Here is a 27615-nt window from a genome sequence, read left to right as displayed (position 1 = left end):
GGGAATAAGTACTGTTCTACCTTTGAGTATCTTAATTATTATTAAATAGAAGACTGAGTATCCATGTGGAGAACATCACAGTAAAATGATAAAATTAACAATATAAATACAGACAGGCTAGAATATATTGAGAAATATTTTTATTAGCTATTAGAGTTCTTTTATGAAATTGTTGAAAATTCAGATGCTATATAAAAATATCTAAAGCCTGTAAAACGTAGTGCAACTGAGGAAGTGTTTATGTGTCCAATTGAAAAATATGAATTGCCTTGATTTCCTTGATTTTTTTCTCTTCCTTTACTAGGTGTTCCTTCGTCAACGGAAGATGGAGAGAATACACCGCAATTCAGCGTTCTTAGCACTTCTTCCTTTACTCATGGTACCACACTCCCACAAAGCATCAGTATGCCATTGTCCTCGCAACCTTCTGCCTGTGAGAATGTACAGTTGCCTGATTATCACTCAACCCCTTCCCTTTCGACAGGTTCTAGAGCGACATTTTCCCCTTCTTCTCACAATGCAGCACCTGACAACTTGTCTAATGCACCAAGCAATGTGTCCCGCCCATCCTCAAACAGTACAAGCTTACACCGTTGTCGGTCTGGCAGTTACACTGTCAGCCCCTTCTCTTCCTTTCAGACTGCCATGCAAATCTACAGCCAGAGACTGACCCGACCATCCTCAGCAAAAGCAGGTAGACTGATGCTCAGCTGGCACACTATTGTAATATTTCATTTCATTTCATTTATTTGATTTCTATACCGCCCTTCTCCCAAGGGACTCAGGGCGGTTCACAGGGCATATATAAATAGCTATACAAAAATTAAAAGAAAATTAAACCAATGCCCAATTAAAATACAATGATAGAATAATAAAAAACCAATTTAAAAAACCCATATTCCCCCATCAGGCCAGACCAGCTAATTCAAATAAGTGGGTCTTCAACCCGCGATGGAAGGATCGAAGGTCCGATGCCATCCGGAGCTCAACCGGCAGTTGGTTCCATAATGCCGGAGCACCCACAGAGAAGGCCCTCCCCCTGGGGGCCACCAGTCGACATTCCCTGACCGGAGGCACCCTGAGGAGGCCCTCTCTGTGGGCACGCACAGGGCGGAGGGGAGTTGACGCCGGCAGCAGGTGGTCCTCGAGGTATCCCGGACCCATGCCATGTAAGGACTTAAAGATCATAACCAAGACCTTGAACCTCACCCGGAAGACAACTGGTAACCAATGCAGCTCGCGGAGCAAAGGTGTAACATGGGAGTACCGGGAAACTCCCAAGACAACTCTCGCGGCCGCATTCTGTACCAGTTGGAGCCTCCGAGTAGTCTTCAAGGGAAGCCCCATGTAGAGAGCATTACAATAGTCTAGGCGAGAGGTCACGAGCGCATGAGTGACCGTACACAGGGCATCCCGGTCCAGATAGGGCCGCAACTGGCGCACCAGGCGAACCTGGGCGAAAGCCCCCCTAGTCACGGCCACTATATGATCTTCCAGAGTAAGTCGTGAATCTAGGAGGACTCCCAAGTTGCGAGCCCTATCCACGGGGGGTAAGAGCTCACCCCCCATAGAAAGCGATGGAACATTTTGAATGTCCCGGGATGCCGGAATGTACAGCCACTCAGTCTTGTCAGGGTTGAGTTGAAGTCTGTTCCTCCCCATCCAGACCCGAACCGCCTCCAGGCAACGGGACATCACAGCGAGGGCATCACTGGGGTGGTTTGGGGTCGAAATGAAAAGTTGGGTATCATCGGCGTATTGATGATACCCAACTCCAAAACCACGAATGATCTCACCCAGCGGTTTCATGTAGATGTTGAACAGGAGGGGCGAGAGGACCGACCCCTGAGGAACTCCACAAACGAGAGACCTAGGGGCCGATCTCTGCCCCCCTGCCAACACCGACTGCGAGCGTCCCAGGAGATAGGAGGAGAACCACTGAAGAACTGTGGAATATCTTAATATCCAAGACCATTTGAATTAATTGTGCAAATTTTGAGTTGGATAAATTCTTATTTTCCTTATGAGAGATTTATTTGAAAAAGAACTATATCCAATCTAATTCAGAATTGTCCTCTAGTTATCTTCTATAGCAGTGGTCCCTAACCTTTCCAGCTTTGCGGACTGGCAGGAGTGGGGGGAGGGCAGGAGATGGTTCCACGTGAGTAATGGGGCTTCACTCATGCTTGCCCACCACTTCCGCAGCCCATTTCCAAATGGGCCACCCAGTACTGGGCCACAGCCCAGGGGTTGGGGACCCCGTTCTTGAGTATTAAGACATGCATGAAAAAATTATATTGTTAATTCTTAGTTTAGTTTTAGTTTTAGTTTTATTAAATTTTTATACTGCCCTTCTCCCGAAGGACTCAGGGCGGTGAACAGGGCATATAATAAAAATACAAAAATACAAAAGTTAAAATAGAATTAAATTAATGCCCAAAATAAAACAATAAAATATACAAATATTTAAAACCCTAAATTAACTCCCCATCAGGCCAGGCCAGCTTGTTCGAATAAGTGGGTCTTTAACCCGCGCCGGAAGGAGCGGAGATCCGGTGCCATCCGGAGCTCAACCGGCAGTTGATTCCACAGAGCCGGGGCGCCCACAGAGAAGGCCCTCCCCCTGGGGGCCACCAGCCGGCATTCTCTGACCGGAGGCACCCTGAGGAGGCCCTCTCTGTGGGAACGCACAGGGCGGAGGGGAGTTGACGCCGGCAGCAGGTGGTCCCCGAGGTATTCCGAGGTATTCCTAAGGTAATTCTTAGGCAACTTGCAGAAACAAAGAATAGGGTGATCATGTCTCTCTAATCTTATTGTTGTTTTATCATGACACAATTGGACAATAGACTCCAATAGGTTGACTAGTGGTTATTTAAGTTCACCTGTATGAAACTGTATAGGGCAAGGTATCAGGCAGTAACTAATAAACTGGACTGACATCCAAAAAGATTAATATTTTTTCTTTGGAATAATTATTGCTTGTGAATGTTATTGCAGTGACTGGACAATAGGTATACTGTAGAATATCATGCACACAAGTACTTTCTTCATTGGCAGTACAAATGAGAGGGGCTTCTGAACTTCTTTATAATGGGGCTTTTGGTATTACTTTCACTAAATCCTAGCAGTCAAAGAAACATAGGAAGAAACCTTATACTCAATCAAAGTATTAATCTAATTAAATATTGTTTACAAAGTCACCTGGAGAAGCTCCCCAAGTTTCTAATACAGCCTTTAGCATTTTTACCTGAAGATGCCAAGGATGGAGTGTGTTTCTTTTGCAAACAATGTGCTCTGCATTCAGATTATACATTTTCCTCTTTGAATGAGTTTTTTCTTGATCAGATAGGGTTTGCCAGATTTCCATGTTATTGGCGTACAGATCTCTTATCTGAAAATAATAGTGGAGCAGTTTTTTAAATGGTTGGATACTATTAGCTTTTTTCCAAGAAATAATAACTCCTGTTTCCATGGAGAAAGGAACTGTTGGCCCTTCTGATATTGTTGGATTACAGTTCAAATCATCACCAACTATTACTCTTATTGATTAGAGCTGCTAGGAATTGAAATCCAACATTTAAAGGGGCAGGTGTTTATCCCCCTACTTAGCCCTTGTCTCAATTAGGAAAGGATGAAGAAAGACCAGCAAACAGCCCAATAATGTCAAATATTGAAATAAATGTCAGATTGGTCTAAGTAAGAATGAGCTCTCAAAAAATTTGCTCCTGCTACTGAGGTAGGTGTCTTGTTTAAGCAGTCAGTTGATTCACACTGTATTTCAGTAGCAATACAGTGGTACCTTGGTACTCATCATTAATTGATTCCTGGAGGCATGATGAGTACCAAAAATGATGAATACCGAACAATTTTTCCCCACAAGGAATAATGTAGTGAGTCACAAGGCAGCCAACATCATCAAGTTCTAGCTTATGTATTGAGTACTAAACAAACAATGAGGATGGGGACAAAATTTTCATGTCACAATGTGTTGAGTACCAAATACAATGAGTTTCAATGCAGTTGAGTACCAAGATCCCACTGTAATTGCTTATAGCATTGAAGTATGCAGTTACCAGACCATCTGTTTTTCAACATTTAACAGATTTGTATTTCTTTGGAGTATTTTATACTTGTGTAGAGTATAAATCTTTTGGATTATTTTTCAGAAGTGGTTCAGCTACTGTAGTACTTTTCATTTTTACATTATTGAAAATATTCTCTTGGTTCAGTGCTATTTTAAAATTATTTTTCTTTAGATTTCAGGTGCTTTTTAGAAATATGATTTTGGCAAAACCAAATGGCATACGTTAAAGAAAAATATACAAAATTGAAAAAGAAAAGAAATAAACGGAACATATAAACACTATGGAAAGAAAAAAAGGGGGGGACTAGAGAATATCCATGTTTATGGGATTTTATATGATTCAAAAAGGAATATTTTAAATTTACATTTCATTTTATTGAGGAAATATAAAAAGAACATCACCAACAAAGATCTAATATTTCTGATCAAAATGACATGAGTTCAAAGAAAGGTAGTCTAGAAGTAAAAACATTGTTAATATACGCAATAAATTATAACCAGATGTGAGTAAACATATTCTTCGTTGTAGGGTATTTCAAAATTTTAATGTGTCACATGTTATAACAGTAATGTGTCACATGTTGTTATAGTTTTCCTGATAATCCTCCCAAAGTTTTTAAGACCTTGAAAAGGACTGTCCTATTCACCTAAGAATAGTTTTCAAAGTAATGTGTTTTGTTTCATTTTTCTTTTGTAGTATGCTAATTTATTTGGACGGTGCCAACCGCATAGAGGGCTGTTTCATGCTCTTCTGAACCTATTGCTCCAAGTGACATGATTCCATATTCTCTCAAAGGCTCTTGGTGGCCATTTCAAGGACTTCCATAGTGACAGAGCATGGCTAGCCCCCCCCCCCCTTTATTTTGCTAGGATTGCAGGGAAAGGAGCATGTGTACAGTTCTGATTCTGCTGGGGCTTTGGTTGTGCTTTAAAACAACAACATGGGGCCTTGGTTCTCTGAGTAGTAAGGTTTGGAGAGGCTCCTTAAGGCATCCCTCCAAATAGTAGACACAGCACTAATAAATGTCTAACCAAAGGTTTCTTTAGAATAAAACTTCTTTTTATGCCTTATCGTTTTCCTTATCTCATGCTGACTTTCTGAATTGTCCTTTTTTCAATAAATTAGTTTCCCTATCACGCTTCTTTATCTTTACTTTGTAAAGAAGTCGTTTGTGTTCTTTATAAAACTTTTGAAAGAAAGCAAAAACTGCTGTATAATTTAGCTATAGAAATATACATATTGTAATTGAGAATCGTGTATTAATATCTTTCATATAAACCACTTGGTTTTTATTTTGTCATTTCTGTCCCTTTCCAATTTTTGCACAGGAGGCATATTTCTTATAGCTAGGAAAAAAATAATGGCAAAATAAAACTTTTCACTCACTTTAGCAGGGTCAAGAAGTCACAGCCCAAGTAGACAGCGTGGTGTATCTGCCAGAATGAATAAGGATGCAGAAGACAACAAGCGTTATAATCACGATATTGCAGCAGAACTTCAGAGATTAGCAGAGAAGCAGGCAGCTAGACAGTATTCACCACCCAGTCACATCAGCCTTCTTACACAACAGGTATTTTTTTAAAAAAGTATTTTCCACTTTTTAATAAAAATAGCATTTGATGCTAGTGTCATTTACAAAAGAGCAAAGCAAACAAACTGATTAAGGTTTATTTCACAAGTAAGAATTAATTACAATGGATCTTCTTGAACTGTGCTTGATCACAGGGACTGCTTTTCTGCATGACCTCCCAAGAGCTTCAGTTATTGGGTGGTTTGAAAAAAGTTAATAATGTGTTGATCCATCAAATATCATTTTCAAGAGGAGAGCTTTACTTCTCCATACTTTCTGCAAGGCCAAAACCATTAGTGCTATTCCATTATGATTGTGTTACTAGAGTCTTAAAGTATACATTCACCCACTTCATCAGAAGGTGGAGAAGGGGAAGATGGCACTAATGTACTTTGGGCTTAATAAGTTTTAGATTTTCTTCCTTTTGAAGGCTTCTAGAAATAAGCCATTTCTTAATTATGTGGATTAAATTTCATACTGTATTGGTCTAATGAAAGAGATGGATAGCTCTGTGGGTAAAAGCAATATACTGTAGAGCAGTGTTTCCCAACCTTAGGAACTTGAAGATGCGTGGACTTCAACTCCCAGAATTCCCCAGCCAGCATAGCATAGCTGGCTGGGGAATTCTGGGAGTTGAAGTCCACGCATCTTCAAGTTCCTAAGGTTGGGAAACGCTGCTGTAGAGGGCAACAGGAGCTGCATGAGTTGCAACTGGTGCATTATGCAACTCATAGGTTATTGAATTACCCTGAGCCTAAGGGGTATTGGGATAACATTGCCAGAAAGTATGTCTTTTTAAATGTCCCTTACTGCTGGAGAATATTGAAAAATAGCTAATCTAAAACTAATAGATCTATGTAATGAAATTCTATATTGTTAAATCAAGGAATTGAAACTAAGAATATTATAACAAATTCTCATAAAATATCCAACATGTGATCTTGAATCTTGATATCATGAGAGCAAGTAATAAAGTTGGGCTCTTTTGCATAAAAGGACTTGAAGATAGAAGCATTTTTTATGAGTGTAAAATTCAGAAAAGAGGGTGGATGAACTTCTACCATGACGTAGGACAATGAACCAAATAGAAGTTTTGCGAAGCTAATATTGCTGAGAACTTTTTCCCTATGTAATATTCTATGAGGTGGTATTAGTTCTGTGTGAGGTCTTTATTGGTGCCTGTTGAATGCTTTTGGCAGAACAGAAGCAGTGGTTGCAATCATTGCTTAGGTTGCAGTGCTTTCTAACTATTGATGGTGAATAAAAGAATGTGTTGAATTGCCCTGCTTGATAAAAAGAAGAGTTACTTCATTTCTATGTTTCTCTGTGAACAAATGTGCAAATTCATGAACTGATTTTCACTAGCAACAGCTCCAGCTTTTCCAGCTACAGAGTTTGATCTTAAGGATAACATCAGACCACCCAGGCGAGGGCTGGAACAAGATATATCTGTCTCTTCTGTTGAGTCAGCCAGTGTTCAAAGCTTGCAGCAACTTTCCTGCAAATGTAATGATATATCGCTGTCAGAAAGGGGGTAGGGCATATTATTTCGTATTTTCATTGGAAAGGTGGTCCATAGCAAAAACCTGGCATTCATCATAAAACTTTGTGAAGAATATGGAGTACAAATATCCAGTACAGGGGTTTTTTTTCTCTCTCTCTTTTAAAACACCACCACCACTCTGCTTGGCACTAGCCACCTCAAGAATTAGTGTATGCTTCATAAGTAGAATCAAGTTGTAGACGATTGCTAGCCACGATGGTGATGTATTGCCTCCAGTGTAAGAGACAGTAAATCTTTTATGTCAAATGCTAGGAAATATGAACAAGCTCTGCTTTTAAGGGTATCTCAAATTGTTTTTGTTTTTTACGGTGCTCTGGTAGAAAAATATGGAGGAGATTAAATTCCCAGGCTGTGTATTTGGCTCCTCTCCTCTCCTCTCCTCTCCTCTCCTCTCCTCTCCTCTCCTCTCCTCTCCTCTCCTCTCCTCTCCTCTCCTCTCCTCTCCTCTCCTCTCCTCCTCTCCTCCCCTCCCCTCCCTTCCCCTCCCTTCCCCTCCCCTTCCCCCTATTTTTCTCTATCACAGTCTTCTCACGAAAAACATATATAATTAGTTATGCTTTTAAACCACAGAGATTTATCTCTTCATCTATAATATACTCAATGTTAGGAAGCTTTTTTTTCAATCTATTTTTAAGCCTCTCCCTCCTGGATCTTCCATTCATCTGCAAGCTGAAACAGGAAATGTTTTAATTCTTCTTAGCCATCGCCCCTTCTTTTTCCACCCGTCTTTTACTTCACCTTTCTTTTTGTTTGTCAGTTTTTCTTTAGTAGTTACAATGTCAGATTCATTTGAAAGCTGATGTGCACCAATATTACAAAAGAAAACAATATAGAAGAAAAAGGACTGTCAGAAACAGTATCATTCCTAGCTGGATTTAGTCTTGAAGGATTTCAAGGAGTTGCTAGCTGAGTCAAGCTGAGGTTCAAGTGACTATTTTGTGGGAAGGCTAACTCTCTGATCATCAAATGTTTGGCACATCTAAGCCTTACTGAAATAACTCCCAGTGAATTTTTAGCTTTAAAACTCTTTAATTCCAAGTCTGATTTCTTCTAGTAATGAAAAGCAAATAATCCTACAATACATTACAATACAGATTCTTTTAAAAAAAAAGATGCATGTGCTGGAAACACTACAAACAAATCTGCAAATTTGTCAGGTTTCCCAGGAATGTCTGTGCAGGTTTTGTTTGGAATGTTTTCTGGAGACTGGAACTCTTACGCTCTTTATGTGCATACCCTGTGAGCTGGTAAACTCTGCAAGCAGGGTAGGAATGTTATGGGCCTTGAGCCAAATCAGTTTTGATGTACATGGAAACTTCGCACCTCTCAAGCCCTTTAATCTATTTTTTTTTCTTATATCTGTAAGTGCAAATGTACAGGTAAACTTGCCTGAGGGTAATTTATCTATGGGATGGGTTGAAGTAGACCTCAGTTAACTGCAGAACAAGGCTCCCTTCCTTCCTAGAGGTATTTTACATATTAGTAGATAACTATGAATGGTAAAACAACAAGTACTATCAGATAGACTCTACTTTTCTCCCTCCCTATAACTAAAGGTAAAGGTTCCCCCACACATGTGTGCTAGTTGTTTCCAACTCTAGGGGCCGGTGCTCATCTCCGTTTCAAAGCCGAAGAGCCAGCGCTTGTCCGAGGACGTCTCCGTGGTCATGTAGCCAGCATGACTAGACGCCAAAGGCGCACGGAACACTGTTACCTTCCCACCATAGTGGTCCCTATTTTTCTACTTGCAGTTTTACATGCTTTCGAACGGCTACGTTGGCAGAAGCTGGGACGAGTAACAGGCGCTCACTCTGCTACGCGGCACTCGGGATTCGACTCGCCAAACTGCCGACCTTCTGATCGACAAGCTCAACGTCCTAACCCACTGAGTCACCGCGTCCCTTCCCTATAACTAGAAGGACATAAAAATACACACTTCCAGGCGACAGAAGCAAGGATATTTAATCTTAACCCATTTTTTTTAACTAGGAAGATTATTTTGAAAAGAAAGAAGCACAGGTTCAAAATGGTCTTTGACAGTGGAAGTGAGATAAAATAAATGGAAATTGATAGTCTAGCTTGCTTATTCTGGTGGTACAGTGCTCTTCTGTAAGCAGCAGTAGTTGCTCTAAGAAATACTGCATGATTACTATATACTTTATTGATGTCTAAACTCCAACCTAGTTATGTTTAGAAAAATAGTTTGTGTAAGCGAGCTCAGTCAGTCATCATAGCTGAAAAATGAATTAAAATAATAATGTGCAACATTTAGTGTTAATAGATAACAATATCTGGGAAGACTTATGAGACTTGAAACTAGTGAGTAGCTGTGAAGCGCTAAAAACAAGTAATAAAATGAGCATAAAGTTAGTCCTCAGTTAATGACTACTCACTCAGCAACTGTTCAGAGTTACAATGTCACTAAATAAGGGTTTAATTATGGTTCTCGAGGTTCTGGCCATCCTAGCACCCCTGCAGTCATATGATCATGATTTAGGCATTTGGGAACCCCCTCGCACTTACGACATTTGCAGCATGCTGTGGTCATGTCATCACCATTTGTGAACTCGCCTGCCAGCTACCCACAAGCGAAATCAGCGAGGAAACTAGCAGGGTAGATTGCAGGCCAATCCTGTTTCCACTACTTTTTTCCCCCAAGGAGCCCAACCTTTGGCCTGCACTCTGTAGCACCTGCTTGGCCATGCTCACATGGCATTGTAGCAGCCACCTGTGCAGCTTCCCATGCCCAGCAACAGCCACTCCCCACTCCACTATGTTCACGCTGCTTATCCACTTGCTGGCCTGCTTGTAAGCCACCCAGGACCTGTGACTTCCTGCCATTGACTTCCTGCGTGTTGGAAAACAGCAAGAGGTTGCAAGAAGATCCTTGCTTAAAAACCTGCGGTTCTCACTTAACAATGGCAATGGGGACTGCCGGGATTTCTGTCACTAAGTGGTACAATCACTTCATTTAGCAATGGAGATTCCAGTCCTAATTACTGGACAGTAGTTGGATATGAGATGGGCAGTAAATAAATTTCATAATAAATAAACACTGTCATTAAGTGAGGACTACCTGTAAGTTCTTAGTCTCCCTTGGTTGGGAACACTTTTAAAAAAAACATATTGGAAGTTCATTATTGAACTTTTACACATAAGGAAGTGAATGAATGCAAAAATTATAACCCAATATGATCACATTGCTTTCAAGGTGTTGAAGAGCAAACATCTTACTCTCTTGCAATCCCTTCCTCTCTAATCTCTTCATTCTGCAAGGGGAGATAAAGGTCACACAAAAGAGAGATTGCCTACAGAAATTGCTTGTTTTTTTTCTCCCCACCTCCCAAAGCAGAGAAATTGAAGAGGAAGAGTTTGCAAGAGAGTAGGCTGCTTGTGTGGCATATCTTCAGCTCCCAGCCCTGACTGCCAGCATGATCACATTACTTTTGGTATGTAGAAGAGCAAACAACTTATTCTTTTCCAATTCCAATTCTTTGCTCTCCAGTCTCTTTACTCTGAAAATGGGGGGTGGGGGTGACCAACAGGATAATATGTATTGTAATCACATGATTGAGGAATACTGCAAAGGTCATAAATTGGCCATAAAGTTTTTTTCCCCCAGCACCATTGTAACTTTGAACAGTCGGTGAACAAGTGGTAAGGGAGGACTACCTGTACTGAGGTCACAGGGTTGTTGTTACAGTGGTCTAATGAAGTATGTGAGTCTTCTTGAATTCCTGGAGGAAAGTCTAGATAGAGATCTAACAAACACAAATAAATATATAAGCCTATAAAACCTATTTTTCCTATGCAAAAAATTTGGTTTTTGTCTTGCTTTTGTACTCTCCCCTTACATTTAAACTCAGGCAAGGCTATATTAAATATGATATGTTCATGATATACCTTAAGGCATATCAAATGTTGAGGATGGAAAGTCACAGTCAGCAAAGCAGAGCTCTGCTGTACAGATGTGAATTATTCTACTGGTTCCCCAAGGAATCTACTGAGCTGGCAGGTTAATTATAGCAGCAGAAACAAATCAAGGAGTGGAAGAATAACTATCACACTGAAAAAACATGATGGGCTGGTTTAAATATGCTCCAATAGGCTCTGATTCCTACTTTTGATTCCAGTGACTGTATTTAAGTCTGCTGTAAGTTGAACACCTGTCTGTGTGGAATGCGTGAAACATCCTTGCCCACCATATGCTCAACTATTTACACACCTGTTCCAGTGTGAAATACAGCTTTAAAACAAACAGAGTTTTAACAATGGAAAGTAATGTAGAAAGAGATGGCTACATTAAGCTCTTTTTTTATTGCTAGAAATAGAGGTCTTTATGACCATATCAGAAGACAGTGTGCATGATCAAATATACAGTGCAGAAAAAAACCCGAGTTCCATTGGGAAAAATTGCCTAAATGATGGCATGGTTTATGATTTAAATAATACTATTGTCATGTTTTCAAGAAGATTAGCATTTTCTGAAAAGTAAGGAGTTGGGTAATGCACTGAAATCTCATATTCTTATTCCTTGGCTTGGACTAGAATAAATACATAATTGTATTTGATATAATTGTTGACTATAATTGACTATATCAATTATTTGATATAGTCAAGGCTATGGTCTTCCCAGTTGCAATGTATGGCTGTGAAAGTTGGACCATAAGAAAGGCTGAGCGCCAAAGAATTGAGGCCTTTGAGCTATGGTGCTGGAGAAGACTCCTGCGAGTCCCTTGGACTGCAAGGCAATCAAACTGGTCAGTCCTAGAGGAAATCAACCCTGACTGCTCTTTAGAAGGCCAGATCCTGAAGTTGAAACTCAAATACTTTGGCCACCTAATGAGAAGGAAGGACTCACTGGAGAAGAGCCTAATGCTGGGAAAGATTGAGGGCAAGAGAAGAAGGGGACGACAGAGAATGAGGTGGCTGGATGGAGTCACTGAAGCAGTAGGCGTGAGCCTAAATGGACTCCAGAAGATGGTAGAGGACAGGAAGGCCTGGAGGAACATTGTCCATAGGGTCGCGATGGGTCGGACACGACTTCGCAGCTAAGAACAACATTTGATATAATACTAATATAAAGTGAAAATTAAAAATGCATTTGTCCAGAAGCTAAGCATTGTCAAGATGTATTCCGACACAATTAGTGTCTCCAAGCGATATTTTGCACTAATTTCTTCTGGCATAAAGGGAAAAGAGGATAATTCCCCAGCATCTTTTCACACATGGTTTAGGAAGTTCTCTAATTTTCTAGAGCAGATTTTTGGGAAAGGAAAAGGAGCTACTCAGGGAAGGGAGAACTAATGATTGCATCTTTTTCCTGTTAATATTAAATTAGGACATCTTTAATTATCCCGCTTTCATAGCCATATTTTGAATTTATTGAAGAAGAGTTGTTAAAACTCTAGAATTTTTTTTTAAAAAAAAACCTTTAATTTTAGTTAAGCTCAGAATGCTTCTTGGTAGTGTTTTAATCTCAAGTGACAGAATAACAGAGTTATTTGTAATTTGCCATTTTTGAGGTTTCACGGTGATTGGAGGTTTGAAGAAAACAGTTGTGGTTCCTAAGCCAATAACATATTTTTTATAGAGAGGGATAGGAAGTTGATAAAGTTGACATTAGATGTTGTGTGGAATAACAAACTTGAGCCTTGTTTGTTAATAAAGCAATGGAAGATTGCCTTAACGTGAGAAGAATTTCTTTTTAATTTAAAATAAAGTTAATACAAAAAATACATTTTATGTATATTGGATGCCTTGTTTAAAGAGAGTTGGTTGCAGTTGCCTTGCTGTTAAAGATGTAATTCAGGAATGGAAATGTTAACTCATATGATCTCCATTTTTGACTGAAATCAACAGAATGGTTAATGTATTCTTGGGTATGTCTATATGTATAGACCACGTATGTTTGTACATGTACTTTTTTCTGTTAATTAATGAAAATATTGAAAATGTTGCTGCTTACTGAATTAAATTACTTCAAAAATTTCTGAGGAAGGAGAACTTCTAAAAATGCATTCATGTTGAATCTCTGTTATAATGGGCATCCTTCAGATATATTCAGCGTTACCAAATCTCATGTTGGGCTATTTAACTTCTACTTTGCTGTGTAAACTGACTCTGTTTCTTTAGCTATATATCCATATACAATCCTTCAGTGAAAATTCATGACTGGATACTTTTGTTGTCTTGTTGAATCTTTTAAAATGTTTTATCATTTGCTTATTCTCCTCTTCAGCTGACAAATTTAAATATGATAAATGGAGCTGTTAATAAAATAAATGCAACTGGTTCCAGTTATCGACCACCACTGAATCCAGGAGGTTCATTTTGGGCTTTCCAAACACACAGCAGTACTCCTGATATCAGGCCTGCATCTTTTACACTGAGGTAAGAGAAACAATTAGACTGAAAATATATGTTTTAGAGTCATATCCACATATCCCATTAGCATTTTGCTTGTATAATGTTGTGCAAGAATGTGATTATTTGCTGACTGTTAACTTCTTGAAGAAGCTAGCAACATAAGTATTGAAACATCTGCAAAATATATATTGGCTCACATGGCACCATCAAGAAGTAATTTTACCAGTAAATAGCCATGAAGACCTCCAGTTTCTGAATATTATGTTTTTACAAGACCATGTCTGAATTAGATTAATTGATATATGTAGGCAGTCTTTAATTCTGAAGCGGATATGAGAGTTCTCTATTTGTTTTTTGCTGATATTCTATAGAAATAATATATTTTGCCCATTATATAAATAACAAAAAAGAAAAGAAAAGTTGGTATTAAAGTATTTTTCTCAAGATATAAAATCTAGTCACTCAATGAAACAAATAGTCAAACAAGAATTTTGCCTTTACTCATTGTCATCAGTAGGGTATCTTGTTCAAAGAGCAGCCAATGGGACTAGGCGTACTTGTCTGAAATTGATTTATCTGTCTATAAATGACACTATTTTCTTGTAGTTTTTGTGAACCTTAGCAATTATGTAAATGCTTCTCCTCCTTTAATATGAAATACTGTAGTGGAAATTAATCAGTAAAAGGGAGCTGATTTTGGTGAATGGTAGATATGATTTTAAATTTACCTAGCAACAAATTGAAATCAATTTTCAAGGATCCATTTTATGTCTCTGTCTTCCTCTCTTCCACCCGAAGTAGAAGTTTTAAAACATGAACATGTAAGGAAGAGATTTCTGAAAAAGTTGATCCTTTAAGGATTTAAAGGCTGAAATTGGTTATCTTGACTTAGACCCTGAAATGTATTTGCAGCCCATACAGCAAAGAGATATAATATGGTCAATCTAATATCATATTACAACTTAGCATATTATTCTAGATGTATTAAAGTTTGTCTCCAAACTCATTTTCTATTTCTTCAGAGGAAATATCCACCCAAAAGTCACTTGGATTTGGTTCAATTTGCTAATTCTCATTCATATAAAAATAATGTTTTGGCTATTCTGACAACATGTTATAGAAAACTCTTTCCCATCTACTGGGGATGCTAGGGAATAGATCTGAGGCCTTACTGCATGCCAGACACTACCATTAAATTATAGCTTTTATTGTAACATCTGCTGTAGGCTTCTTCCAGGATGATTTTTAATTTTCTGATTTAGCTTAAAGCCCTGATGTTCACTGATGTCCTTTCAAACAAGTTGTAACCAGCTTCTGAGCCCAAACAAGGTCCAAGCAAAGAGTTGGTCAAGAGACTAATGCAGGTAGTCATCAATTAGTGACTTCCTCATCTAGCAATGGTTTGCAGTTATGATGTTAATGAAAAAGTAACTTTATGACCAGACCTTACATTTATAATCTTTGCAGGTCTCTACAGCAAAGGAAAGATGAAGTAAGATCATAAGCATAGTGGTGATTTCACTTACCAAGTGCTTTGCTTAACAAGTTTCTGGTCCCTATTGTAGTCTCTAAACAATGACTACCTGTATTCATACTTATATATAAGAAACACTGAAGTTACAAGAGAAGTAATTAGCAAGATCAGCTAAATGAAAAATTAGCAAGTTGCTAGCAGCTCTAGTTATGGTTGAGTATTTCTAACATTCAGTTCAACTTGATACTGACATTTATTTCAGATCAAGGTGTTAGAATCCATTCTTTCCCTCTTAAACTCCTTTTGTAAATCTGCAATGCATTGTCCATTATTTTATATCGGTCAATTGCTCATTAACTGTCTTTATTTTTATGTGAATAACTTCGAAGCAATCTCTACTCCCCTTCCTCACACCCAATCCTTAGGGATCAAATATCACTAATTCTTGTTGTTTGACTTGCTTTGAAATTTCTTTCAGGACAATGAATTGTTTGTTGGGAAGGGGCATTGAAAAAGTATTTCCAAATTATCAGCCTGATTATTCATGAGCTGTGCATCCTCTTTAAGAATAGGTTTATCTTGAGATCCAGATCTGTTTTTGATTACCTAATCAAGTATAACACTGAATTCTGGGTATCAAGTCATTGGTGTAGTAACACTCTCTTGCTTTTACTTATGGAGAAAAAAATGCATCTGAATGCAGTTATAATCTGTTAAAATTGAAAAAAATAAATCCAATGCCTATGCTTTTTACCAACATGAAAACATGGGAACACTAAAGGCAAATTAAGTGCTATGACAATACAAAATAACTATGATGATACAAATATCACAGTTCCCAGTACTTTGAAATTATTTAATCCTGTTTCCTCTCCATAGGTAATTCTTGTTTAGCAACCACAATTGAAACTGGCAACTTGGTCATTAAGTGATCCCTAAGAAAATCTATGATGTGCTTATACTTTAGGTTTAGAGCAATAAAGATCTTCAGTTGGGTCAGAGAGCAGACTGAAATATGCTCTGTCTCCTCTGGTACAGTTGCATAAATACAGGTAGTTCTTGCTTAGCAACCATAATTGGGATTATCAACTTGGTGGTTAAGTGAAGCAATAGCAATAACACTTATATACCGCTTCACAGTGCTTTACAACCCTCTCTAAGCAGTTTACAGAGTCAGCATATTGCTTCCAACAATCTGGGTCCTCATTTTACTGATCTCGGAAGGATGGAAGGCTGCGTCAACCTTGAGCTGGTGAGAATCAAGCCGCTGAACTGCTGGCAACCAGCAGTCAGCAGAAGTAGCCTGCAGTACTGCATTCTAACCACTTGTGCCACCAAGGCTCTAAGTGGAAAATCATGTGACTGCAATTGTGCTAATGATTTTACTTCAGCTTTCCTTTGCTTTACAGTATCAGAACAATATGACCCAAACAGCCAGGTGAGCAAAAATGGTGGCGAAGGGTTATTGATTTTTCATAATTATTTTATTCTGTTTTTAGTCTGTCGTCTTTATTTACATGCCCAGAGTCAGTTTGGAGTTAAGCAGTACCTACACTGAATAAATTAAAATTAAAATTTTTAGTTTGGTCTATGGTAGAATAGAAATTGTCAGTGTTGCAGTTACTGCTATATCATAATTTTTCTGTGCTTGCAAGGAAGGTAAAGATTTTCAATTTACCCATTTTTTGTTGCTTTTTTAGGCTGTTCTGCAGATACCTAAATCTTCAAAAGTACCGTAGTTTTATTGATTATTTGCTCCAAAGTTCATGGGGGGAAAAATGGGAGGAAAGGAGAATTCATCATTCCTTGACTCTTCTAGACTTTAATTCTTCTAGAATTAAAGTGTTTAATTCTTCTAGAATTAGTGTTTCCCAGGTATCTAACTGTTCAGCTATTGTTGCTTAGAATTTGCTTCTTAAAACCCTGTTGGCACTGAAGGTCTTAGGGCAGATGACATTGGTGAGAAGGGATGCAGAAAAGAGGAAAGGAGGCAGATACTTGCAGAAAGTCACATTACAAACATTTAAAACTTCTAAATTAAGTCAGAAATTATAAAACATTATGGCTTTTAGAAATGGTAAAGCTTTTGTACACAAATGTCTTCATTATATCTGTAGGCATATAATCTACCCTAAATTCCAATTGCCACTTTGCATGACATTGATACTCTAAGAAACTATGAAGCCTACTTATACTGGTATGTGTTTGTGGAGACTAGTTCATTCTGTTAATATTCCTTATACATATTCATTACTCTGCAGTGTAAAAATGTTTTGGATAAGCAGCAGACTCTATGCTATGCCAGGAAATGTTTGGCTAATCATTCAATGTTGCTATATTTAAAAAGATTATAGTCAGTAGTCAAATGAAGACATTGCTAATTTGATGCCTTAATCCTTTTCACCAAAGCAGTTTGCTGACTCTAAATAACTTCCACTTCCAAATGTTTTTCTGCATACATGCATGTTTTTCTTCATAGAGCAAATATAAGTTTTTGTGTGTATATGTGTGCATGCATATATATGCATACATCAAGTGTGTACGTTTCAGGAAAATAGCCTTTACCTCTTTATTTCTTGTTTGACCCAATCACTATCAACCCTTTCTTTCCCATCCTTGCAGATGTATTTATGCGGGTATTTTGAAGGACAAAACTCAGAAAGACTGTCTTGAGATTTTGTAATAGATAGGAAAAATGGATTTAAATTAGCCATTAAATTCTTAGCAGAGTTAAAGTTCTGGAAATTTATTCCCAAGTCTTGATTAGACCCAACTAAACTATATAATTTTGCTGTACAGAAAATTTGAGAAAGCTAATTGCTTAGGGCTCATTGTTCTGATGTCCAAAATGGTTGTCTTCCAGAGATGAATAATAAAATGGTTGGTCAGAAGCTTTGGCTGTTTATTCAAGTGATTTGGAAAGGAGTGCCTCAGACAATTTGGCTGGAATTTATAGTTTTATGTTTTCCAGCCCAGCCCTTCCTTCTGAGTTGAACTGTCAGGGCATGGTTCTGGCTTTTTCCTGTATGTATGCACACATCGGTGCTATCTCACAATTTGTTTTAAACATTCCTATGTATTTCTTGCACAAGGCCAGGAACTGACAACTTATTGATAAATGAAAGCTACATTCCCATGTTAGAATAAAGTCACACTATTAAATATGGTACTTCTAGGGCAAAAATTTTCTAAGGCCAGAACTAACTAGATGAATTTTCTAAATGTGCATATAAGACTCATACAAGAATACAAGTATTTTCTTCCACAGTAAAAATACAATGAGACTACTAGACGTTTTTTGAGATTCTGGTTAAAGGAAGTTATGCTCCAGATAAAATGAAGGAAATAAATATATTCCAGGCTAATATTAATAATTTCCATATAGTGTGATTAAATAAATGAACTGTCTATGAGATTTCCCTTCCCCCAACATTTTAAGATCAGCATAACTTTGTTTATTTCATTGATATAAATAGAATTCTTATATTTTATTCTCATACATTTCCACAGAGAGACCACATGTGTTTCAAAACTATAGACTATTGTTATAATGTATATCTTGAGCCGAGTTTGAAATTTGAAACATATTTGGCCAATATGTTCATATATTTAATTGAATATGGTGAAAGGAACATTTTAACCTGCAACTTGTGGACTTGGACTATATTGGTGGTGTAATTATTTATTCTTCAGCTTATAGGTAGACATCCACAGTTTTCTGAACTATTCAGAGTTCCAGCATAAACCAAAAATTTCTTTGAGAGGATTGGAGGAAAGACAAAAAAAAATCAGTGATAATTTAAGTGTTCCTGTTTATACAGTATATAATAACTTGATCCTGAGTCATATTCCAGGTAGAAGAGAATATGGGAAACCAATATATTTCATGCTATTTAAAGAGTACCGAATTAAAGAAGGGAAAAAACCCTGGTTATTTGAAAATGCCTGTGTTTTTTATTAATTTTGCAAAATTGCAATTCTGTTGTTTTCCACAGGGAAAAGAAGAAGAGAGGCATATAAGCTGTAGCCATACAAAGAGCCTGCAGTATCAAAGCTTAGGAAGTACTGTGGTCTCTGTCCTGTCCTGGCTCTGCATTTGTAAGGGGAATAGGAAGCTACAGGCTAGAACTGTGTCCTGACCTCTTGGCAACATGGCAGCCAAGATACTTGGCTGAGTATCTGTTACTTCTTCTTTCTATATGGACAATGAGCAAATCCATTCTAAAAAGAGAATTCTGTTAAACACTAGCTTTATATCTATTAAAGCATTACAGACCCTGAAAATTCTAGGAAAAGGCAGTTAATTTTTGGAGCTATCTACTTAGAGCATGCCCCTACTTGCAACTTTTTCCTTGTACACAGACTCTTCTGCTATATTATTCAATATTATGAGTTTAGATTTGGCATTGTTGATGCAAGTAGCATAAAAAAGATTGTGCTATCTGAAGAGAGAGTTAAGCTGCTTTGTGGTAAACTGTAGGTTGTGGTTTTTCCATTCGTTATCCTCAGTTATAAATGAAGGTATTACTTTAGTCAAATAAACAAAGAACTTTGGATAAAATGACCATGGACGTTTGCCAAAAAAACTGTAATAAAATATGCTCACTCTACAGTTTAGTGAATATATTTCTCTGTATTGCTTTCAAAAACATATCATTCATCTTTTCACAGTAAGACCTTTGTTTCTGGAGCCATGTGGTCACCAGGACTTATAAAAGTTTAAAGGTTTCATGTTAGAATTTATTATCAGTATCTTCCTTTAAAACGAAAGCTAGTAGATCTTCTTACAGCAATCTGTATGTTGATATCAAGGGAATACTGTCATCTACTTTGTATAATGCTCCCAACAACCAACTCTGCCTTAAATTGTTGCATTTCATTTTCAAACATCTGATACTTGCACCTGATCAATGCACATCTTATTTGCAAGCATTTACTGTATAATATACTGGATGCTGCAAACCAGAGGACATTATATTATAATCCAGATATTTTCCCCAACCTCGCCACTTGTTGCCTCTATATCCAACAGATTTCTGGAAAAACCTATTTATAATTTGTTAATAAGCTTTTTTTGTGATAGGAGTCAAACCTTAAAAAACAACAACACACACTTCAAGTTGCTTTATTCCTACCAGCTTAGTCCACTATATCCCATCTCAATTATCTTTTGTTATACCTCAACAATGGCAGACATTGTTAAATATCCTGTGGGAATGTGATCTTGGGCACTTGTTTTCAGTCTCTTGATACAATGCAATTTTATGGTGTTACTATTTCTTTTGTTAGTTTTTATAATCTTTAAAATCAGAAATATTCAACAATTTATATGCTATTCAAATATTTGTTCAGAGACCCAGTTTGGTGTAGTGGTGAAGCCTCACGCTAGAAACCAGAAGACTTGAGTTCTAATCCCGCCTTAGGCACAAAAGCCAACTAGTAGATCTTGGGCCAGTCACTTTCTTTTAGCCCTAGAAAGGAGGCAGTGGCAAACCACTTCTGAAAAACCTTGCCAAGAAAACTGCAGCGACTTGTCAAGGCAGTTTCTGGGAATCAGACATGTTTGAACAGAACAAAAGAAATTGTTTATGTAGTAAATATTAATCATATTTATAACCATCTAAATGAGAAAAACTCTGCCCCTCTATATAATATTTAAAGATCTGTTGATCTGTCTTTCTGTAGCATATGCTGAAGTTCCTAACCTCCATTTTTTATGTACAACCATTATATATATCTACTTAGCTTTTATTAATCTTTTACATTTGTACAACATTACAGTTTGCTTTCACAATCATCATCATCATTGCAGCTATTATTATTTGAAATTGTATTCTGCTTTTCTGCCTCCAGGGATGCTTTTTACTTTAGAGATAAAAAACTCCCTAAAACATGCATTTCTTTAGATCTGTCCAATATCTCTACTGGTGAGAAGAAACCTACTTTTGTGACAGGACTTTTGCAACATTTAATAACATTAGATTTGAAGCACTGTTTATAGGCCAATATAGATAAATGTTGGAGTATTACTAAACGTTGAGCAGGATTCTTCTTCAGAAGAAGAATCAGGGAACATAAACAAGGTAGCTGCAGAACTGACAAAGAAAAGCATTTGGAACACTTTATTTTCTCTCGTTTTTTTTAAAAAAAAAATTAACGTATTGAAATACATATAGTGTTTAAAAAAAGAAAATATTGGAATGCAAAGAAAATAGACTTAAATTAAAAAAATGAAAACCACAGTGAGAAAAGAAAAAGTGGATTACACCCTTCCTTTTCCTTTCATTTGCGTCCCCAACCATGGGTCATGGTTTAGATACTCGAACTTCACATCAAATATTCCTAATTGTTGTCAGATTCTGTCCCCAAACTGCATTCCAGACAGCTAAATCTGCCTTGCTGTGCGATATACTGTATGTAAGGGAGCCATTCTTGCTTGAACTTAGGTAAACCATCTCTTCTCTGTCAAACTTGTAGAGAAGGTTGGCTGATTACTATTGATGAGGAATTCCTTCTCATTCGCAAGGAAATATTGTGGGAGTGGGAAAAAAAATCTTGAAGAAGAAAAACAAGCTATTCACGTTCGATGTCTTATCGAAATACTTGGTGGATCTACACTCTAGTTTTGTCTCCCCACCCCCAAAGAACCTTCCGGGCTCCTCAGGATTGGGGTTAAAGCCTGTGTTGTTGTTTTAGTTGAAAAACCTGTTGCTTGTAAGACCCCTGATAGTTTGCTTCCTATAAAGATGGGAAATGAGTCAGGGTGTGTGGTACTTTACAAAAAGCCATTCAGCAATTTCTTAGCTGAGGTGGATTTGAATCAACATGTTGATGGAGCTTCATCATATCCCTCATTGAATTCTACTGAGGCAGTACAGGAAATTGAAAGATCAGAGTTGTCTTCGCAAGTTATTTTGGCTACTGAGAATACTGTGAACAGGTCATAAGAGGAAAAGACCTGATCTGGTAAATCCAGAAAGATGCAAGTGGAAAACGTGCACCAAAATATTAGCTTTTTTGGCAGATCTTTTAAATACTATAAGCCACAACCCCATGCATGATTGGTGATTGTACGTTGTTTCTTGCTAAGAGTAAAATAGAGAGGGATGCTATCCTTCAGTTTCTCGCCGTTACCTGCTTGGAAAGGCCTGAAAACTGCTGAGCACAATGAAGTGGTTAAGTTTCCCACAGCCTTTAGAAAGTTAACAGGGAAGAGAGGCAGGTCCTGCCTGATGGGGATTTCAAAGTGAGCCGATTCTTTGAAGTTTCATTTTAGCAGCTGCCAGGTATTTTTCCCTCAGCCCTGCATAGTCTTTCTGAACCAAGTCCTCCAATACTGCATTCTTCTCTCCCATGCCAGTGTTTGTGCAAGGGGGAAGGGAAGAAAATAATTAGCCAAGAACATAAAAGATTTTACGCATTTTGACATTATTTAAATTTGTTTTGGGACAAGTCTCAGGTTTTTTTCTGTGGTGTATGACTTGTATGACTCACCCTAATTCTATTTGCTAAGTGCTTAACAATTGCTTCTTTTTTTTTTTTGCTTAACAATGTGTCCCATTCCCCCCCCCCCCCCGTTGTGCAGCTTAGACTTGCTAGCCTAGTGCAAGGGTAGGCAACCTCGGCTCTTTTATGACTCATGGACTTCAAATCCCAGATTTCCTGAGTCAGCAGGAATTCTGGGAGTTGAAGTCCATGAGTCATAAAAGAGCCGAGGTTGCCTACACCTGGCCTAGTGTTTTGATTCTTTGCCCCTCAATACTGTACACAACGCATTTTGTAAACTGAACCCTGAAATCTCTTGAAAGAAAGATGGCCTGTCTTACTGAACAGCTGGGACCTGGCCTTAGTGGAGAAAGTCCAGGCTTCTTGTGTGTTTCAGAGTTCTGAAAATTCTGGGGCTGGCCTGATGCCAGTTACGCTTTCTGGGAAAGGCTGAATATATGATTGATGCCATAGGTTTCTTGTCTGCCTCACCTGTGTTTTGAGGCAAGATGGAAAGTGATTTCAGCTTGCCTCTCCTTAGTCTGGCCTCCATAATTTCTAAGGTAAAGGTAAAGGTTTCCCTGTCAATCATTTTTGACTGAAGGGCATGGTACCCATCCGTTTCTTGGGCCAAGGGAAACAGCTTTGTCTGAAGACAGTTTCTGTAGTCATGTGGTCAGCATGGCTATATGCCAGAGGTGCATGGAATGGTGTTACCTTCCCACCGAAGTATCTATTAATCTACTTGCATTTGCATGCTTTTGAACTGCTACATGGGTAGACGTTGGGGCAAATAATGGGTGCTCACCCCATTGCATAGAGCTTGGGTCTAGAACTGGGCTATCGGCTCCTCAGCTGACAAGCTCAGTGACTTTAACCACTGAGGCATCACCTCCCCTCCATAATTTCTACCTCCTCTTTAAATTTCATCCATGTTTTCCAATAAACAGCGAAGTATAGAATTGTGCATTTTTCATATAAGGTAGTCTTTAAAGACTGTAACAAAAGTAGATGTGAAATTATAATGTGGAATATGGCTGATTACTTCTAGAAATCTGAAGCGTGAAGTTACCATTGAAATCCTTCTGGTAAAAACAAGTAGATAGTGTGTATGAAAGAAAATTAGTCTGTGCAATTTAATGAAAAATGACTGGTATGTATTTTATATGAAGTAGAATATTCTTATGATTTTCATATATATGTGTGTGTGTGAACTTTATGAAACAATATTTTTACTCAAAAATGCTTATGTTATAAAAAATCCTCAATGAGTACTCTATCTGAAATTTGAGCAAATTACACAGAAGATGTGTTTTACAGACTTCTTTTCAGAACTTTTTAACACAGCCACATCTTTTGGAAGGCTGACAGTTGCTTGAATTGCTTCCAATTGTCTACACAAGTATGTACATGTATAGATAACACTTTTTATTGGTACCTGAAGTAGTTATACTCAATTTAATGGACTATTTGGGGACAGAAGAATCTGTTAAATTCGAATGTCCGTTAAATTCATGTTATTGCATTTGTTTCAGTTTTATAACTTGCATAGTTAACTGACATAAATAACATCATTTACAATATAGTTTGGATTTAATGAAAAAATACTCAGTTTAATAGGCAAATCCTTGATCTAATGGACATTTGTGTGTGAAATTGAGGTAGTATTCTGAAAAACTTTACTACGTTCAAAAGTTGGAATGAATTTTCCTGCAGAGTTTTTAAAACAAATTTCTTGTGTGGATGCAAAAATTAATGAAAAATGAAATATGTTTCATCTCATTAATTAGCATGTTCCAGCAGGATGGGCCAGTGGGCAATTATTGAAAGTTGAACAGGCATTTAGTAGTCAAGACTAAGTCCTATTATGTGCATTTGTTATATGGCTTTTGCTAATTAACAGAAAAGCAGCTGTTTACTGTGTGATTCTGCTAATATAAAACATTTCAGTGTCATAAGAGTGATCACCATTACTGTCTCTTCTCCACTGATTCAGTCAATGATGGGATGGGGACACTGAGTATCTTAAGCCAGATGATCTCTCACTTACTTTGATTTATGTAATGTTTTCATAATTGGTCTTAAAATTGTATTTTTTGTGAAATGAAAACAAGAGAATATTTTTTGGAGTGGGAGCAAGCTATTTATCTGCCAAACATGTTCTAACATATAGGCCAATATAAAATATAAAGCTCTTGACATAGGCCTGCTAAGCTTGTAAGCCGCCCTGAGTCTTCGGAGAAGGGCGGGATATAAATGTAATAAAAAAATAAAATAAATAAAATAAATAAATGTACTTTTGGCTGAGTAGAAAGTTCTGGGGTATCTTCTTCCTTTTTGATGTTTCCTTTCTTTTCTACTCTTTGGCAGTTTACAGTGTTCTGAACTCCTGAGCTCTCATTCTGCTTCCCTTCATATCACAGACAGTACATATGCACTCTTCCCCTTATCTAATTAGGTTTTTAAAAGCTTCAGATCTTTCATTTTCTCTCCAGCAAAAAGACAAGGTTGCCCTTGCAGCAGGTGTAATTAGTATACACACTTAGAAAGTTGCCTCTATTAACTTGCTATGCATCTTTTAGATCAGGCACGCTGGCTGAGGAATTCTGGAAATTGAAGTCCACAAGTCATAAAAGGGCTAAGTTTGAAGACCCCTGCTTTAGACGAATTCTGAAGTCAGCTCACTCTTTCCCTTATAAAACTCTCCTGAACCTCTTAGTTCTTCTCATCCTGAGCTTCAGCTGCCTTTTCTCTTTCCAAAGTATACTGCCTGAGATTAAGTTAGCAGCTTCACTTCAGATTCCTCATATTCACACGTACTTTGGAAACAAATGCTGAAATCATTGAATCAGATTGCCTTTAGGCTTCCTTTGTAATATTTCATTTACTTATTTCAAGCCGTTGATGTTGCAAGCACATATTTGACACTACATGTGTGTCAGTATTCTGTTCTGGATCTTCAGGCTAAATTTCTGATGGAGGAGTCTGTTACGGGATTGTTCTTCCTAGACTCCTAGAGAGCATTTCTTTGGGTGATGCTTCTTTTTGGAACAAGTGTTAAAGCTAAACATGTTTCAGCAACCTGTGTTCTGTAAGAGAAATAGTTTGTCTTTGGTCTAGCTCAGGGTGTCACGTACAGGCCACGCCCACCCCAGCTCTGCAAAGGCAAAAAACATCATGCTACGTCATGATAGTCATGTGACGCAATTGAGTTTGACACCCATGGTCTAGCTCACAGGTCTGCAACCCGCGGCTCCGGAGCCGCATGCGGCTCTTTCAGCCATCTCCTGCGGCTCCCAGTCCTCTGCCACGTGCAGTCCAAAAAACAAAAAAGTGGGACTAAAAAAGTTCAACCAATCAATTCAAATATGCAGGGTAGGTGCATATCTCGCCTTGGCTCCACTCTTCAGTCAGACCCTGTTCTGCGCATGTGTACATGTACGCGCATGCGCACACATTTTTTGCGGCTCCCAGTTTTTCCTTTTGTGAGGGAACCGGTTCCGAGTGGCTCTTTCACTGTTTCAGGTTGCTGACCCCTCTAGCTTATCCTGGTTGCAATAAAACAGGGATGACATGAACTTTGATCTCACACATACTTCTACCTTTATTCCCTGTTTCCTCCATATAGTATCATAGCGGAAGGAAGAAGGGAAGGAGGGAGGGAGGAAAGGAGATTACTATCATATCCACCTCCATTCCTTACTAGGGCTAGTAGAACTATGGAATTCTCAGCCAATGAGAATTCTCATACTCTGATTTATTCCTACCTCTTCTGGAATAGATTATACTTTGAAAAGTGGTTCCAGAATGAGTTTTTCATTTGGAAAATCCCACACAGGATGTTTTTTGGGGTAAGCCAAGATACAAGCAGAGATCAAACAAAGTGTGAAATCTTCATGTGTGCAATCCAACACTTAGGATTTCAAAGGCTTATGCCAGTTCCACATTTTCAACAAATGTTTATAATCTGATCAATATTTGCCTTGTTTCCCAAGAAACTCAGGGACATAAAAGCAATCTTGGATTTAGAATAGCTTATTAAACCACTTAGCAAAAATTGTTTCAGAATGGAATGGTGAAATACATCATTATTTCCATACAGAAAGTAGATTGTGTAGCATCCAGCAAATTTACTCAGGGCATATCTCCTCTTTTTCTAAAAACTAGGCAAAAGGATCCTTTCAGCTTCCTTAACATGTGTTGCCATTTACAGTGTTATCCTCTGATCTAGAATCAGCTGTTTTTTGCTTTACTATTAAAAGCATTGCTTTTGCTTTTCCAGTTGAATATGGGAGGACAAAATGGTGTCTCCATTGGAGGAATCAATCAAGATATCAGCCCCACCTGTTGCTCCTTGTGGAGATATCCACTGTCTTATTATACAGATATCCTTCCTGAGGTTTGCGGCCAAGGAAATGCCAGCTGATGCGATGGTTGTTAGGTTGGCCTCATTGTTGGTCTTGTGGAGGCTACTCAACCTAGTTCTAGAGAGCGTTTGGAGAATGAATGGTCATTGTTGTGCCTATTGCATTATAATATTTCTGGTTATTTTAAGGTTAGTGTCTTATTTTGTTATCTTTTAATGATAGAAACTGCTAGGAGTTACTTTTTGATTTTGCTGGCATTCAAATATACTAAAGAAAAATACATGAATTTATGAAATATAACTAGTAGGAAGACAGCGGTAACATTGGTAACTTTGTCTCATCCTTTGTGCTCATGCAATATATATAGAAAGGAGCACCACTTCAGTGTGAGGAGCTACTAGCAAGCTGTCCAAGATCTTTTTTTAGCAGAAAAAAAATGCTATTTCTTGTGGTTTGTCTTTATTTTGCATTGCATTAGATCTATACTGGCTACCCTGAAGGAAGTGAATTAATATTGAATATGTATGACATACTTTATGTGAAGTACATATCTCCCAAGGAGTTTTAAAATGCTTTTCTACTTTTCCAAAATTCAGTCATCTGTGGCTTTGGTTTTTGTGTTTTTTGCCTGTCAGCCTCTTCATAGCCCATGTGTCAAAAGTATGTTCTGAAACTGAGGAGAACAATTTCTGCAAATCTCC

The 27615-nt window shown here is 37.9% G+C and overlaps 1 protein-coding gene across 1 annotated transcript in view; it reads left to right on the top strand.

Moving 5' to 3' along the window:
- Positions 1–27615, top strand: part of TTLL5 (tubulin tyrosine ligase like 5) — a 145993-nt gene that overhangs the window by 81124 nt on the left and 37254 nt on the right. The window contains exons 28-31 of the mRNA XM_081343313.1: positions 305–379; positions 485–694; positions 5477–5655; positions 13461–13612. Of these exons, the coding sequence (XP_081199439.1) occupies positions 305–379; positions 485–694; positions 5477–5655; positions 13461–13612 (616 nt within the window). The remainder of the gene's footprint in view (positions 1–304; positions 380–484; positions 695–5476; positions 5656–13460; positions 13613–27615) is intronic.

The sequence above is a fragment of the Vipera berus genome (genome assembly GCF_964194415.1).
Source record: "Vipera berus genome assembly, chromosome: 1".
NCBI lineage: Eukaryota > Metazoa > Chordata > Lepidosauria > Squamata > Viperidae > Vipera > Vipera berus.
The sequence above is the reverse complement of the archived record's forward strand: the minus strand, read 5'-3'. Positions and strand labels throughout refer to the sequence as shown.